Genomic DNA, 16775 nt, shown 5'->3' with positions numbered 1-16775 from the left:
TTGTCTTCTATTTAATGCTCTTCCAGAGTAGCACCAGAGTGATTTTTCTGAGAAACCAAACTGATTTGTCACCTTTCTGGTGGAACACCTTGACTGGGACCCCACTGCTTAACAAGTTTGCCGAAGGCACGGTAGATACAATCTGACGTAACCCAAGACCGACTTCTCCTGCCTCATTTTCCATCAGGCGCCCGGTGCTTCAACCACATGCGATGTCGCTGTCCTCCAAACTTATTATTCCTTCATAATTCTGGCACACGTGTTGTCCCCCATATTTAGAATATCTCTCCTGGAAATATCACTCTGGAAAACAGTCCACTTTGAAGGTCCAGCTCAAATGTTAGCTCTTCGACAAAGTCTCTTATGGTGCCCCACAGGCAGTCAGTCATGTCCTTTTTAAGGCTCCCAGGGCACTCCATTCAGACCCTTTTGTAAAGCATTTATTTGTGGTATTTGAGTTATTTGTTTACACATATGTCTTCTCCAAAAGCTTGTAAACTCCTTGAAGCAGGGGCTGCATTTCATTCATCCTTGTTTCCCCAGTGTTTAGCACAGTGCCTAGTTCATCTGTTAAGTGCCTAGCAAATTAGTTGAATGAGTGAATTCTGCACGTTTTAAATTATTAAAGTATTGCATGATCATGATAGATACTGGATATAATAATTAACACTCAACAGTTTTTCTTTAAAGTTAGATGAGCCTTCTGTGTCACATGAGCAGGTGATTTGTTTTTAAAATTTACTTTCTTTATAAAATCTAATAATATAACTCTTTTGTGACCTGGTACTTCAGAATTTATTGATAGTTATTTCTAAATTCACCTTAATGCTTCTCCTCCTTTTCTTCCTTAATTTTTTAATGTTTTTATTTATTTCTGAGAGAAAGCGTGAGCAGGGGAGGGTCAGAGAGAGAGGGAGTCACAGACTGAAGCAGGCTCCAGGCTCTGAGCTAGCTGTCAGCACAGAGCCCGACGCGGGGCTCGAACCCACAAACCATGAGATCATGACCTGAGCTGAAGTCGGACACTTAACTGACTGAGCCACCCAGGTGCCCCTTTCCTTCCTTCTTAAAAAAAAAAAAAAAAAAAAAGCCTTCTCATTTACACTATTTTTACTCAGTAAATGTTAGTACTCATCTCTCTCCTTTGACCAAAGGAATATTAATGTCAGTAGGGAAAAGATTTGCAGTCACATAGGTTCCTACATTCACTGTCTATCGCTGTCAGCCCTGGATACCATGCTTTAGTGGTTCCTGCCCTGTGTAGTTTGGGGAATTAGGTAATAATAACGCTTCATGTAACAATAATAGTTCACATCTATTGAGTGCTTATTGTGCATCAAGCACTTTTTAAGTTATATATATGTATTTTTTCAGGTAGCCTGTACAACAGTTCTGTAGGGTAGTTACTGTCATGGTCTCCACTTTACAGATAGGGAAACTGAGACACAGAAAGGTTAAGTCCCTTGCCCCGTGTTAGACTACCAGTAGATGGTAGAGCTAGAATTTAAACCCAAGTATTCTAATTCCAGATCTCACAGTCTTAAACCCCCCGTACCCTTTATAAAGGAGGTAGGGAATGCAAGATGCTACCCAACGTTTGTATGTGAGAGTTGTTTCAAAGTTGTATTTTCAATACCCACAGAAAACTTTAGGCACTTTCCTATCATCTCTGGAAGTGTCAGGCAGATATGCCCTCTCAAGCCTACAGACTTAACCATTCTTCCCCCTGATGTCATAGGGCTTGGTTTGTTGTTGTTTTTGTCTTTTCATGTCATTATAAAATACATATTAATGCATATGCTTATCTAGATGTAATATTAGTAACATCAACAAAATGTTATTACCTTAATTCTCATGAGGACAGGACTGTCTACAAATGCTTTATTAGAACAGTGACTTTGTTTTGTGATAGACAAAATGGACTTTTTGGCCCTGAAACATACACACTTTTAATAATCTGGCTTGTTTCTCATGACACAAGTGTTGGCAGCATTCTCGGGCCTACACCTCTATGATGTTGTTTTATTACAAATAACTCCACATCTAACAGGCCAGGGCTTTCATTAACTAATAAGTTCGTATCTGTAGAGTCGATACGGCTGCTTTTGGCACATGACATTTTTTATTTTTTTTTTAATTTTATTTATTTATTTATTTAGTTTTTAACAAATAGTTTATTGTCAAATTAGTTTCCTACATATGACATTTTTTAAATGGCAGGGCACTTGAAGACAAGGGGGATTAAAAAGTGGCTGTGATGATGCAGGAAACACCTGACAAAGGTTGGAAATACCTTGCATTGGCTTCATTTCCATTAGATTATATATTGTTTACACCTCAAAAGATACTTGGAGGCATATTAGATAATATGCACTGGTTATGTTTTAAACTGCAGTGTTCCATGATCTAAACTGCTTCCTTCCTACACTGTCAAACAGTAATTTCAGACATGTTTCAGGCATATGTATACCTGTGACAACTTTCAGTTGATCTTGTGAGGAACAGAAGATTTGTTTTATTTGGGAAATTTCAAATACTCTTTTTTTTATATTTTGTAACTAGAGTTTTACTTAGTATAATCTCTGCCCAGTGCCTGGAAAATAGGGATATTAAATAACCTAAAGGTAGCAATAAAAAACTGCATAGAGAAATCAATGATTCTCAAACATCATAGTGTCAGAACTCCTTTTGCTCTTAAAAATTATTAAGGATCTGGAAAGAGCTTTTGTCTGTTTGGGTTACTGCTGTTGTTATTTAGCAATGTCAATAAACGTCGATTTGCTGGGAGATTTATAAAATATTAATTTAAAGGTAACAGGAAACCCATCATATGATATCATAAATAATATATTTTAATGCAGATAACCAATTTCAAAAAAGTATTAAGTATTGCAAATTTTTACAGTATCTGGCTTAATACGGACAGTTGGATTTTCATATTTGCTACTGGATCAGTCCGCTGAATATGTTCCTTTGAAGTATATAAAAATAAATCCAGGTTTACACAGATATGTAATTGGTAAAGGGAGGATTTTAATAGCCTTTTAAGAAGATTGTAGATGTTCTTCTTTAATATTACACTAAAACTTGACAAGTAGTAGTTTCTTAAAGTCTTTCAAGTGGAATCTGAAACCACAGCAGTGAACTTTTTATGCTCTGCTACATTAAAATCCATGGATATATATTTTTTATACTTTGGATGGATTTTTTAACAGAGCATAGTTTTGTAACATGCATTGGTCATTGGAAACACATTCACATACTCAGTTATGTGGACCTTCCAAATGTTGACGCATTTGATTACATAATATCAGAATATAAGACTATTCACTAATATCACCACTGATCTCATCAGAGAAGTCTTTAAGTATTGTGAAACTGTCAAACTTATGTGGCAGATCAAGTTTTCCGACATTTTATTTTTTGTTTGAAAGCTTAACTTTCGTCACGAGCAGCCACAGAATTTCTCCATCTCCACACTATTGTTTTGGGCCTGACAACTGCTTGTTGTGAGGGGCTGCCAATACACATAGGATGTTTACCAGTATCCCTGACCATTGGCCGGTAGCATCCCTCCACATCCCCCCCGCCCTGGCTATCCAAACCAAAAAGGTCTCCAGACATTGCCAAATGTCACTTGGAGTGTAAAAGCAGTTCTATTTGAAAATATTGAGCTACTAGCACTGTCAGTTGTTTTTTGCCGAGTGAAAGGTACACTGTTCATTTGGAGAAAATACCTGTCAAATATCCAAGTTTGAATAACTATAGTTTGTCTCTCAGTCCTTCTTTCAATGTAGGCCTTCCTATGGCTTCTAAATAATATTAACTGCACCCCTAATTCTCATCACTCACATTTTCTAAATATGTAAATGCTGTTTTATAAATATTTCAGCTTTGAACTGCCCTGTAGATTGTTAAACATTTTTTAGTAACTATTGTTTTATTAGCAGAACACCAAGGTGGGGTTATTCTTAGAGCAAATTACTCTAAATAACAATCTGAAGGAAAATCAGTTTATGTTGTTAGTACTCAGTGGTCCCAGGGATTACAATTCCTACCCCAATTTGTATTCTTTTTATTTCTACCTCTAAATTAACTAGACTTACTGACAACTGCTGTAAGTATTATAGTGAACTTAAAATATTCTGCCTAAAAATATGGGTTAACTTAAATAAGATAGTAATGAGGTTAGAAGAAATTCGTACTTAGCACTACCTGATTCTGCCATTAACTTACAAATATTGCCTCCATAATTCTTAGCAGTTCTCAATCCCCTGACCACAGTTGGTTTATAGAGCATGGATTTTACTATTCTGTCTCATAAAGGCATGTGAGAAATTACTGTTTGCATAGCAAGTGTTTTATATATAAAAACCATCACAGGAAAGCAATATAATTCTTTACAGCTCAGTAAGAGGTGCACAACTCAGAGTCAGCCTTGACTTGTCTTCTTCCCAAGTTTCTGGTTGAACCATAGGTGATTCCTTGCACCGAAAGAGAGAAAATAGGAGTTGAAGAAGAAAGAGATGATGAGTTCAACTTAGACATTATCTTTAGTTATGTATAAGTAAGTGGAGTAATCCACTAGAGATTGTATTGGTATATCAAGAAATAGGTCTAAACTAAAGTATAGATTTGGGAGTTATCAATATTAGGTTGGAATTGAACAAGAGATTGAATGAAATTGCACTTAGAAGACATATAGAATGTAAAAAGAAGACCAAATGAAAAAGAAAGAAGAAAATGAGGGGGAGCAAATATGTAATTCTGGGGAGTGCCAGCATTTAAGAGGAATAAGGCAGGGGGACTGAGGTCAGAGAATCCAGTCCTTCAATGAGGTCTTTGAAGTGGATGGGAAAATAATTTCCATTGCAAAGAAGTTAGCTCATTGAGGATTTAAAACCCGTTTCTTAGATTTATCAATGGGGAGGTTATTAGGAATGTTTGAGAAAGTAATATGAGTAGAATCCAAAGGGTCAAGCAGTAACTGAGGAATGAAGACTGAGAGGAAAGACTACTCTTGAGAAAGAAGTTTGGCTTTAAAAGGAACAAAAAACATCATGAAATGTTTCTTTAAGATGACAGACACTGGGCATATTATATATCCAAAGGGAGCAGGGGTGATGGATGATACAAGAGAGTAGAGAAAACTTGATGGAGCAGGGTCTTAGAAAGGGGTGAGGATGGTATTCAAAGATAGGAGAAGGAAATACTTCCTTCAAGTCAAGGGCAGCAGAAGGCGAGAGATGCAGGTAAGCTTTTGCCTAAGCAGGAAATTGAGGGTGCTTACTCTTAGCTTTGGTTTTCTATATAAGTTCATTTGCAGAAAAGGGTTTGAAGGTAAGTATAATTGTCATCACTATCAAGCATCAAATTCTGATTAATTTTTTTAAACTTCAATTTTATTAGTTAAATATCTAAACTAATAGTCTAAAGAATATTTTGCCTCTCATGCTTTTAAAAATATCTGTATCTTATTCACAAAGAATTGTCCTTTCTAAATATAAAAGGTAGCATAAACTTAAAAGATAGCTTTTAAGTGAAAAGGGTGATCATAATTTTTTGTCTCTCTGGTGTACTGAACCGGGATTTGTGGGAGAGGAAGAGAGTCTGGAGTGTTTTTATTTATTTGTGTTTGCTTTTTATTTTAAGGACTTGAAATTTTATAAGAGAAAAATATTTATGTATAGAAAATTCTATTTCTGAAATATGACCAAAATGTGTAGAAGGCTAATAGAAGCTAGCTAATAAGCAGGAAATTTTTGATGACCATGCATTTGAGTGATATGTTCCTTGTTATGAACACAGAAGCCCGAGGACTGATGTCACTGTGGGGAAGTCAGTGAAACAGCTCCTCTTGATTAAAATCTTAGTGGACCAGTTCCTCAGGGTGATGTGCTAAAGATGGTATTGAGTTATCTTAATTTGGTTTCTCTCACTAGGAAATGCTTTACTTTATTCATCAAATATTTATATAGAAATGGGAGGATTTCTGTTATGCTAAGACCTGGCACATTCATGTACTTTCACCAATTTTTTATTATTCATAGCCTGTTGTTTTCTCCACGTCTTACTGTCTACGGGCCATGTTTAGATTGTTTCTTTTAGTTGATGGGAGCAAAACTCTTCCCCCAAATGATAAGAAAGAACCACAAAGGAGGCAAACCCTTATCTATTTCTCCACCTTTATATTGTCTAATAAAATATTTAGTAGGTGAATTAGTTAAAACAGATGGTAAGCTGTTTTAAAAGAAAGAAGCCCAAATAATTTCAATAATATTTTTATCACACTTAAAACCCTAAAGGTGAGGGGCCCAGGCTCTTAGAGCAACTTGGCTCCACACTTTATTCAGGGACCTAGGTTCCTTCCATGTTGTTATTCTGCTGTTCTCTAAGAATTTGTCCTTATGTGCTTGGTTGAACTTGGGTCACCCCTACATCTGCCTTCCAGCTTGTGAGACTAAAGGAAGTGGAAGGCAAGCAATTTCCTTTAAACCAAGTGACCCAGAACCTGTTCACATCACTTCTGCCTCCAGTGTACTGACAAGAACTTAGTCACATGGCTATACCTAACTGTAAGAGAAGGTAAATTTCTATGATCCTGGAAGAAGGAAAGAATGGATTTTGGAGATCACTTCAGTGGGCTAGCAGTTTTAAAATCACTGGCTACAAATAGACTTGAAAACTATCTACACATTGTTTGAAATACAAAAATTCTTAAAGAGTTGAGCACAGGAATTAGGAGTTGGCTAAGTACAGAATTTAATACATGCTTATTCATTAATCAGTTTTTATTCCAATAGTGGATATTTAAATTCCCAAAGTTGTCCACAGAGTAACTCTGGAAACCATCTAATAGTGTAACATTTAGGGGCACCTGGCTGGCTCAGTCGGTAGAGCATATGACTCTTGATCTCGGGGTTGTAAGTTCAAGCCCCACATTGCGTGTAGAAGTCACTTAAAAATTTTTTAAATTAAAAAGGAAGAAAAATACTTTAGTATTTTAATACCCTAGTTTCTTATATTTAAACAAAATCTTTGTAATGTTTGAATCTTACACAAAATGTTGGTAGAGATTGTGCATTCACCCACAATCACCTTAATAATTCATTTATTTTCTATCTGGGACTCTAATCAGATAGAGGTGTAAAGAAGCAGAGCACTTCTTCTGAGCTTCAGAGGCACCTCACTATGATCTAGGATCTTTTTTAAATTGGATAGGCATGGAGTCAGAAACCTTCCAATATATCATCACTCAGTTCATTGAGCCAAAGATTTCTTGGAAATTGGAACATGGTAGAGATACATACATCAGTTGTTTTATTTTTATGAGCTACAAGTTGGCATAAATGATAATAAAACTACTTTTTAGAAAGTGACTTAAGCCAGCACATCTAAGTCAGACCATCTAGTAAAATTGAGAAATAATGTTATGGCCACTAACATGAGGTTTTTTGAGTCTGAAGAGTAAACTAAGGTGTTTTCACTTTATTTGTATATATATAATTTGTGTTTGTGTATCTAGCTAGCTATAGAGAGATCCTAAGAGAATTGAGAGAACTCTAAGGACTGTCAGAATGCTTTATGAAAAGATGTTACTGCCCCTATCTTCATCCTCACTGGACTGTGCCTTTAATATTTATGCAGTGCATTTACAACTACTGATTATGCAGGCAATATGCTTGGGAGTAGATTGTGTGCTGTAGAGGACACAAATGCATACTGCATGATCCCTCAAAGAACTTTTCATTGTAGTTGAAGAGAGAGAACATAATACACATTTAAAAAAAAATACATGAAGCAAGTTCTTCAGATAAAGGTATATATTTAGATACACATACCTGGATCCTAAGAGATGGCTATTACAAGGCAGTATATCATTAATTTATATGAATCCAAAGAAGATAAGAGTCTCCTTGGGGCAGAATCATTGGAAAGATAGTCTTCATGTAAACTCCATTGGTATAAGGAAGGCACTTTCAGAGGAAGAAAATGTAGTCAACAAAGGAATATAGATTTAAGGTACATATCACATGTTTGAGAAATGACAAAACAGGCTAATCTGGTAAAGATGGAAGTTCACCTAGAGATAAGGCTAGACTAGTATATTGAGGTCAGAGTATGAAGCATTTCTTAAAGCCAGAATAAGAAATATGGATTTTGTTGTTGTTGTTGAGAGAAGATGTTAGAAGGGACTCCTTCGACTGATCTGATGACTCTACAGAGCAGGTGGAAGGAAGGAAGGAAGGAAGCCCATTAGAAAGTGATTGTAACAATGGAGACACAGGATTGTGGGACCCTGATAAAAGCAAGGTTGAAAAAAAAAAAAGATAGATCGGAAAGACATTACCTCAATTATGTTAGGTGAGGGAGAAGAAAGAAATGTTAGGAGATGTAATGAGCTCTTCAGTCTGAATTACACGGGCAGTATAGTCCTGTTGCCAGAAGTACTGAATATGAGCCAATAGTGGAAATTCAAATGAAATGCACACTAGGTATTAGAAGATGAGAAGTGATGGATCTGGAGGTACAGATTTAGAAGTCTTTTGCCTAAAAATTATAAATGAGCCCAAGGAAGTAGGAAATGTGAATAAGCTAAGGAAAGAAGTAGGCAAAGAGAAGTTGCTGAGATGAATTTCCATACCTGGTGGAAGGACCAAAACATGCCTTCGGAGAAGATGATGATAGTACATTCAGAAAGGTACAGAGAACCAGCAAAGCCAGAAAGGGCAGTGTCCAGAGAAATAGACAAGAATCTATTAGGGGCAGAGAGACCAAGAGATTTTCAGAAAGGAGAGGGTGGTCAAATGCTGTGAAGGTCAAGGATAACAAGAGCCAACAAAAACATTGTACTTGACTATTTATTAGGGAGGAGGGGTGGGGAGAGAGACAAGTACAGAGAGAGATACATCCCGTTTATTAAATGCCTAGAGTGAACCAGTCACTGTAGTAGATTATTTTACGTCCGTGATTTTATTTCTTCCTCGAAGTAAGATCATGTCCTGCCTTTTTAGATAAGGAAACAAACACAAAACTTAGATTTTCTGGGTTCAGGATTCAAACCCAAGTCATGGATCTTTTTACTGTATCATGGAGGAGGTCATCTGTAAAAGAAATGGGCAAATTGTGGGCTGTGGGCTGCTGTTGTCTTTTGAATATTGCTAGGATAAAGAGACCACCCAACACTGGGTGGAAGGATTTTTTGGCCCTGTTCTCATAGATTTTTGGTTGAAAGGGCCCTTTGAGTTTATCTCATTGAAATTGAGGTTTGAGAGTCCTTAAAGGCTTACTTAAAATACGGTCAAACACGGTTCTAGAAACTCAAGAGCCTTGACTCCCCTCTTTCACACTTTGTCCTTTCAGAAAGAACAGGTGGCATTTGGGGGTGTCTCATCACCACAACCCAAGCTCCCAGGTTTGCTCTCTGGTATCTCAGTGTCATTTCAGGTAGACAGGGCCTACTATTAAAATGCTTGTGGCAGATAGTAAGTGCAGATAGTAAGATAGGAAGTGGAGTTGATTAATTTTACGACCATACCCTGTGAATCTCTTTCCCTTTTAATTAATTCAGTCAGATACCATGGACAGGAGGGCACACAAGTATCTGAGGTCATTTCTCTTTTTTTGTACAATGAGCTTTTGTTTGCTTTAATGAGAAAAGGAGAGAAGACTTAAGTGTAGCCCTGCTTTATATTCTTTCAAATGATTATTTCACATAGAGTATCTTTAGCTTTGTTTTTATTTAATTTTCTTTCTAAGGGGGGTAGAAACTACAAATACACAATTTCAACCAGTACTCAAGGACAAATTACCAGTACTCAAGGACAAATTACCTGAAGTGGGGGAGAGGGTTCAAGTCATACTGTAAAAAAAAAAAAACAAAAAACAACTCCTATATCCATTGGCATAAACCAAAGACGGAAGAAAAATCCTCAGTATCTTAAGTATGTTTTCATAACCCACCTGCCTCTTTAATTCACTGGCTCATCCCAGCTGCTGCTCCTCATGTATTTAATGATCTACCCTGTTAGGGTAGTTGATAGGTGAGACCTGGGTTCATGGCTCATGTGTGCTGCTTTGTGTTTATTCCAGACCTTTGATGAATGTGTAGCTGAGGGCGGCTCAGACTGTGCTCCGGAGAAGCTCTGGCTTCAAATCCCATTCTTCTGTGGCCACAGCTCGGAATGCTGGTAGGCAGATAAAGTTAGCTTAAATTGATGCTCTTCTTTGTTTCCTCTGTCATCTGTATTTCACAAGTGTGAGTGTATTTGTCAAGGGCTGGGTATAGGGAAATTAGTGAAAGACCAGACTACAAATAGCATGTAATTGAATAATTTCTAGTTTTATAGTTACCTTTAAGTGTACTGAAAAGTTTCTCCATACATCTTATCCTTGCCATGTTTTCTCAGATGCTGGTTTTTATTTTTTATTTTTTTTATTTTTAAAGTTTATTTATTTATTTTGAGAGAGAGACAGAATCCCATACAGACCCATTTGTACTGTTTGTACAGAGCCCATTGCAGGGCTCAGGCCCGTGAATCAGGAGATCATGACCCACGCCAAGATCAAGAGTCAGACACTTGGGGCACCTGGGTGGCTCAGTCAGTTAAGCATCTAACTTCGGCTCAGGTCACGATCTTGAGGTTTGTGGGTTCGAGCCCCGCGTCGGGCTCTGTGCTGACAGCTCAGAGCCTAGACCCTGCTTTGGATTCGGTGTCTCCCCCTCTCTCTTCCCTCCCATGCTCATGCTCTGTCTCTCTTTGTCTCTCAATAATAAACTTAAAAAAAAAAAAAAAAGAGTCAGACACTTAACCATCTTAGCCACCCAGGTACCCCCTCCCCCATCAGATGCTGGTTTTTATTTTTTGTTTTTGGTGTTACATGTTTTGCTCTCTTCCAGCAGAGGTCGGGGACTATTTCATAAACCTCATTCTCTCCTAAGCTTATTGTTTTAGCCATTCATTTTAGATCAAGAAAAGGCTTAGTGGGTAAATCATTCACCAGTTTTTACTGTTAACTGACATTTTACTTTGAGAGAAGCCAAGATTATGGTTGTGGTTTAGTTTACCAGTAAACATGGGGTGGAAAATAAAAGATACTTTATCTTTAATAAAGAGTTTATTTCCTCAGCATGTGCAGAGTTTTCAGTTTTAAAAAAAGGTATATTTTTATACATATTTATTTGTTCTAATCAATCATTTTAATAGAAAAAGTAGAGTATCTTTCTTAAAACTGATGAGAAATGCAGGGAATGCCTTCATTGTTTTCCTCATTATTTGAGACATGTTAGTGGATCACTGTGAACCTTAAGGTCTTACTTAATAGGTTTATCAAAGCATAATAACAGCATAATCAGCATAGGAAGAACATCTCAATTTTTAATCATTTCCTTAGAACAGGGATTGGCACATTACAACCTAAAGACCAAATTTGGCCCATCACCTGTTTTTATAAAGTTTTATTGGAATACAGCCATCTCCATGTATTTACTTATTGTTTGTTTTTATGCTGCAAGAGCAAAGTTAAGTAATTGTGACCAAGAACATGTGGCCTGCAAAGCCTAAGGGTATTTACTCTCTGGCATTTTACAGAAAAAGTTTGCCAACCCCTGCCTTAAAGCAATAAAGGGTATTACTCTTTTGAACATTATTAGAAGATTTTAATTGAACTTCTTTAGTATGTTTCATAGATTCATAGAACTGGGAGGGACCTTCGAAATCAAGTACCCCTCCCCCCACCAAGGACATTAATAAAAGAGCATTAAGGCTTTGGATGGACCTGTGTTTGATTTCTCCATAATATGCAGGGTCAGAGGCATCAAAAGTTCTTAGCAGATTTCACAGCCAGATTGTTAATTCCTTTTCTTTGGTTTTAGGAATGTGGGAAGCAGGTGGGCCATGGATCAAGCCAAGTATAACCTCATTAATGAGTACTTTCTGGTGGGAGTTACTGAAGAGCTTGAAGATTTTATTATGTTACTGGAGGCAGCTTTGCCCCGGTTCTTCAGGGGTGCTACAGAACTCTATCGTACAGGTATATAAAGGATGGGTCTCTTTGTCAAGCTCTCCTTAACTTTGTCTGCAACTTGAAAACTACGTGTGATTTCAATTTTCTTGAGTTAAGCACAAGAAATAAGTCCAGAAAAGCAGGTGTATATTGCCTGTTTCTTCTTACCACTTTCAGTACAAAACAGTGCCTGGCGCACACACACACACACACACACACACACACAAAATATTTTTTGAGTAAATAAACATGCATTAAATGATAATTAGAAGGCATTGTAGGAATCATGGAAAAATGTGATCTACAGAACGAACCTGAGTTGGTTAGCACTAAGAAATGTGTAATATTAACTAATGGCAAATGCCAAACATTATGACCAGACTGCACCTTCAACCTACCTGCCGAATGCTGTTTAAAGTAGGGGTGGGCTGGTGAGACTCGGTCACATTCAGCATGTGCCATGTCTGTTATGGTAAGGGTGCTTCAGCAGCCTGGACACGATGACATATCTGAAAGTGACAGGCTCTGGGCCAGTCTCATTCTGATTTTGCCCCTCTTTGGTAAGGTGCAACATAGCGACTCTTCCTAGAGTATGCCTATGCCCTAGCTTCTAACACATAGAGAAATCAGATTATGGTAAAATTAGTATTAAGTTTGAAAATAGATGTTTTATCATATTTTAAAAAATAAACTAGTCAGAACACCAAGCATTTGAGAATACAGCGGGTAAGGTGACAGCCTACACTTCACTATGTGGCGATCCTTATTTTTATTATTTGACAGCTAATTAAGTCTGTAACAGGTTAAGGATTTACATTATAAAGGAATAAATCACAGTTCTAGTAGTATGATTAGGGCACCATTTCTGTCTGAATGATTAATGCACGACAGTTACGTTACCCCCCCTTCAATGTGCCGCATTGACTTAATCCATCTTTTCACATAAAGAAGGATCCATCTTTTGTGTGTTCTCACAAGTATTTACCTCTTCTCTTTCTCCTTTGTAAGTAGGAAAGAAATCTCATCTTAGGAAAACCACGGAGAAGAAGCTCCCCACTAAACAAACCATTGCAAAACTGCAGCAGTCTGACATATGGAAAATGGAGAATGAGTTCTATGAGTTTGCCCTGGAGCAATTCCAGTTCATCAGAGCCCACGCTGTACGAGAAAAAGACGGAGACCTCTACATCCTCGCACAAAACTTTTTCTATGAAAAGATATACCCTAAATCGAACTGAGTAGGAGTTGGGACTGTTAGATTCCTGAACTAAAACTTTGACCCTGTCTTCACCTTAGTTATCAGCTCCACAACTCGGTTGCTGATAGGTGTATAAGACAGTTTGTATTGAGCCAAGTTAGGAAACAGAAACACCGAGGAAGTAGATACTGGCTGGTAAGTTTCAGTGGCCTAAGAAGTTTAAGTTTCAGCCTTTTTTTCTTTCTTTCTTTTTTTTTTTTTCCTGGTTAAATTTTCATGGGAGTTATAACCTCCTGCCTGGAAAAAGCCTACACATCACCTGAAAATAAACACATAGCAGGTCTAATCAGAGGCTAAATACAGTTTCACAAAAAAGTTCTGATGCTCTCTTTTTGATAAAGCATTTTTTTTCCCAACTAACCATGAATGAAGATGAATCCATTTGCTACTCCCACCTTCACCTGGAGGTTCGAGATACACACCTCTACTGAATAGTGTTACTAACTGTTGGGCAGTGTGTGCTTTGCTTCTGTGAATCCTGTCTCATGAAATTTATTGGAATGTTTGGTCCTGTTTGCTAAGAACGTCTCTGCTGTAGTTGGAATTGCCCATATTTCTGTAGGTCGTTTTAATATTCTTTAACCAAAAAAAAAAAAAAAAAACCATTAGTGTTAAAAACCAGTTTTAAAAGAATCAAAGCAGTATTTCTCATTCCTGTCTCCCCAGTACCTAAGAATGAGGAGACACTTGAAAGAATGCTGACATTTTAGTTTAAGGCTTCCACACATCACTATCAAAAAAGTAGGCTTAGTATTCGTTCCCCCACGGGTTGTTTGTAAAGCCTGGAACTGACATTGGGGACTCCATATTATAACTCCATCAGTGAGCTGTGGTGTGGGTAGGATTTTCCTACTTCTTCTGTACTTTTACTTGTAGACTATTTTTACTAAGGTGCTTTATAATGTGTTTTAAAGCGTTGCATTTACAAAAAAAGAAAGGAAAATGCTGTAAATATTGCATATTTTATGTATTTGGACCAAAAGGTTATAAGTAATTAGATAAAAGTGGTTTTGCACCAGTTTTATTATATCAAGTAAAATCATCAGACCTACTGCTCTTATAGTTCTCGTTTAACTTTACTATTAAGACATCACTGAAATGAACTTCAGTACCTTTCGATTTTGATACACAATACGTTATTCATAATTGGGGCAGTAGTTATAGTGGGAAGAGTACTGGACCAGGAGTCAGAAAATTTGATTTCTGGTCCTGGCTCTGCCGCTTATCAGCTGTGTGATCCTGGGAAAGTCACTTAACCTCTCTTTGCCTCAATTTCCTCATCTTGAAATGAGGAGACTAATACCTGCTGTACCTACCTCACAGGGGTGTTGTGAGGATTACCTGAGATGGCATGTGAAAGCACTTTGAAACTGTAACGCGCTATATAAACGGAAGGTATTATGGAAACATCGTTAACGTATGGCTTCGTACCATTCATTTTTTAACACAGAAAGGGAAAAGTTCACGTAAAAGCCGGTTGGGGAAAAAGTGAATCTTGATAGAAATTTGTGTTTGATAAATATCTCCTCTGTTTTATCTTCCCTGTTTCAACAACTATGGAAATACGAAACACCTGTGAACTCTTAAGATTCATGAACAGCTGCTTGAATTCAGGAGGCTCCCTGTTTGAAAAAGACTGTGCTAGCTGACTCAGGGCAGGGTAAAATTTGCTCTTCAAATTTGGGAGATTTGTCTGTTTTTATTTTTCATTACCATTCAGAAATGGTATCTCTTTTTTACCTCTGGTTGTTAAGGTATATTTTGCAGAGTTTAATTTCCCTGTGCATTCTTTGCCATCTTCCCCTTCTTAGAGTAACCGAGATAAAGCTTTTTAGAAACATTTTCTAAAAGAATAGTCTTTACTATGTTTAGTTTAAATAAATACTATTCCTGAACAAGTCCTCACAGACATTTTCGGCAAACATTTTAGGCAGACTACTTCAAAGGTTATTAATTGTATGGGAGGTGAGGAGGGAGCACTACTTATCAAAAAAACATAAACAGATTTAAAGAAAAGCTAAAGGAAGTTGATGGAAAGAATCAGTTTAGCACCCTTCCCTCCCACCCCCAGTTATAGGAGAATGTTAAGAGAACATTGACAGGCATGCTTTTCTCACTTGGCTTTCTTCCTTTTTTGTGTATTTATTAACTTTTACGGATATTTGTTGAAAATCTGTACAAATTGTTCCCTTGCCCAAAAGGAAAGCACCGCTTCATGTGGGGTGTTTGACATTTATTCTAATGAACCCCCAGGTTTTTCTTGGAGTATGTGCTAAAATCTTGTGGTACATTAACTCTTAGGAAACTAGAGTAGTATGCAGTGCCCTAACACCATGGGTTCAGTCAGCTTTTCCTTCAAAGGTCCAGAGAATAAATATTTTAGGCTTTGCAGTCTGTACAGTCCCTGTCAGAACGTCTCAGCTCTGTCGTGTCACCACAAAAACAATGATAGACAACACATAAATGAGTGTGCATGGCTGTGTTCCAATAAAACTTTATTACAAAAGCAGGTGACATGCCAGATAGGGACCACGGGTTGTAATTTACCAACCCCTGGAATCGATCACTATTTATGGAGAAGTCATTTTTAAATCTGTATTCTAGTGACCTACAAGAGTTTATATACTTCCAAAAGGTCCTAACTTCTATCCAAAGAGTATCTTTCTCCTTCAGGCGGTCTCTCCCACAGATTCATAAACTGTTATGACCTAGATTGCTTCCAGGTGAGCATGTTTTCTTTCCCAGTTTAACAGTTCAGAATAGAGGGATTTACTCTATCATCCTGTAGGAAGGGTTAGGGAGTGTCCTTCCTGGAGACTGAGAAAGGGTTAGATACAATTCCGTCTGGTCCAGTACAGTCCTAGGAGTCCAACAAGTGCAGAGTCCTCGTAATACCTAACTTTATAATAAAAAAATCACTGAGACAACAATGTATTTTTTAAAAGTGGCGAATGTGGTTTTCTTTTTCCAGCCTTTGCGCTTTTCAGTATTTTGACCATAGGGATTTTTTTTTTTATAATACAAAAGCAGATTAACCACTCTGAATTTTAAAAGATGATGTTAATGTGTGTGTGTGTGTTGGTGTGTGTGTGTGTGTATACATCTATGTTTATTTCCTGAAAGAGGAAAAAGTACTTTTTTTGTTCAACTTGTATCAACTCCTGTTTTCTAATTGCTGTGAAATGGCAATGTTGATAAATTATTGTGACTGTTTTAAAATGTAATGGGGAGGATATATTTTGATTTTACGGAGCTTTAATCTGTAAAGTATCACTTAAATATATCTGATAGCAACACTTAAAATATTGCATGGGGATTACTTTTCTATCATCCAGACCCATTTGTGCAACTTTGAATATATTGGGTGCTTCTGAATTCTTGATGATTGGGTTTCAATTATTGAAAATCAGAGAACTTAAACTTACTGACTTTTAAACTTTAAATTTTATTTTCTAGTCTTAAAATTCAGTTAATGCCTATAATTTGAAGTCTGTTGTTGCTCTTTCTCAAT

At 37.1% G+C, this 16775-nt stretch overlaps 1 protein-coding gene across 2 annotated transcripts in view; it reads left to right on the top strand.

Annotated features, from left to right (window-relative positions):
* The window catches only part of HS2ST1 (heparan sulfate 2-O-sulfotransferase 1), a 160816-nt gene extending 144249 nt beyond the window's left edge, over positions 1–16567 (top strand). The window contains exons 5-7 of one of the 2 annotated variants that reach the window (XM_077746106.1): positions 10093–10190; positions 11876–12033; positions 13018–16567. In XM_077746106.1, the coding sequence (XP_077602232.1) occupies positions 10093–10190; positions 11876–12033; positions 13018–13244 (483 nt within the window). In that variant the 3' untranslated portion in view covers positions 13245–16567. Of the gene's footprint in view, positions 1–10092; positions 10191–11875; positions 12034–13014 lie in introns of both variants that reach the window. The other variant, XM_077746105.1, reaches the window with a different exon arrangement.
* Positions 16568–16775: the final 208 nt, after the last annotated feature.

Source organism: Crocuta crocuta, unplaced genomic scaffold (assembly GCF_008692635.1).
Source record: "Crocuta crocuta isolate KB4526 unplaced genomic scaffold, BGI_CrCroc_1.0 scaffold48, whole genome shotgun sequence".
Taxonomy (NCBI): Eukaryota; Metazoa; Chordata; class Mammalia; order Carnivora; family Hyaenidae; genus Crocuta; species Crocuta crocuta.
The sequence above is the reverse complement of the archived record's forward strand: the minus strand, read 5'-3'. Positions and strand labels throughout refer to the sequence as shown.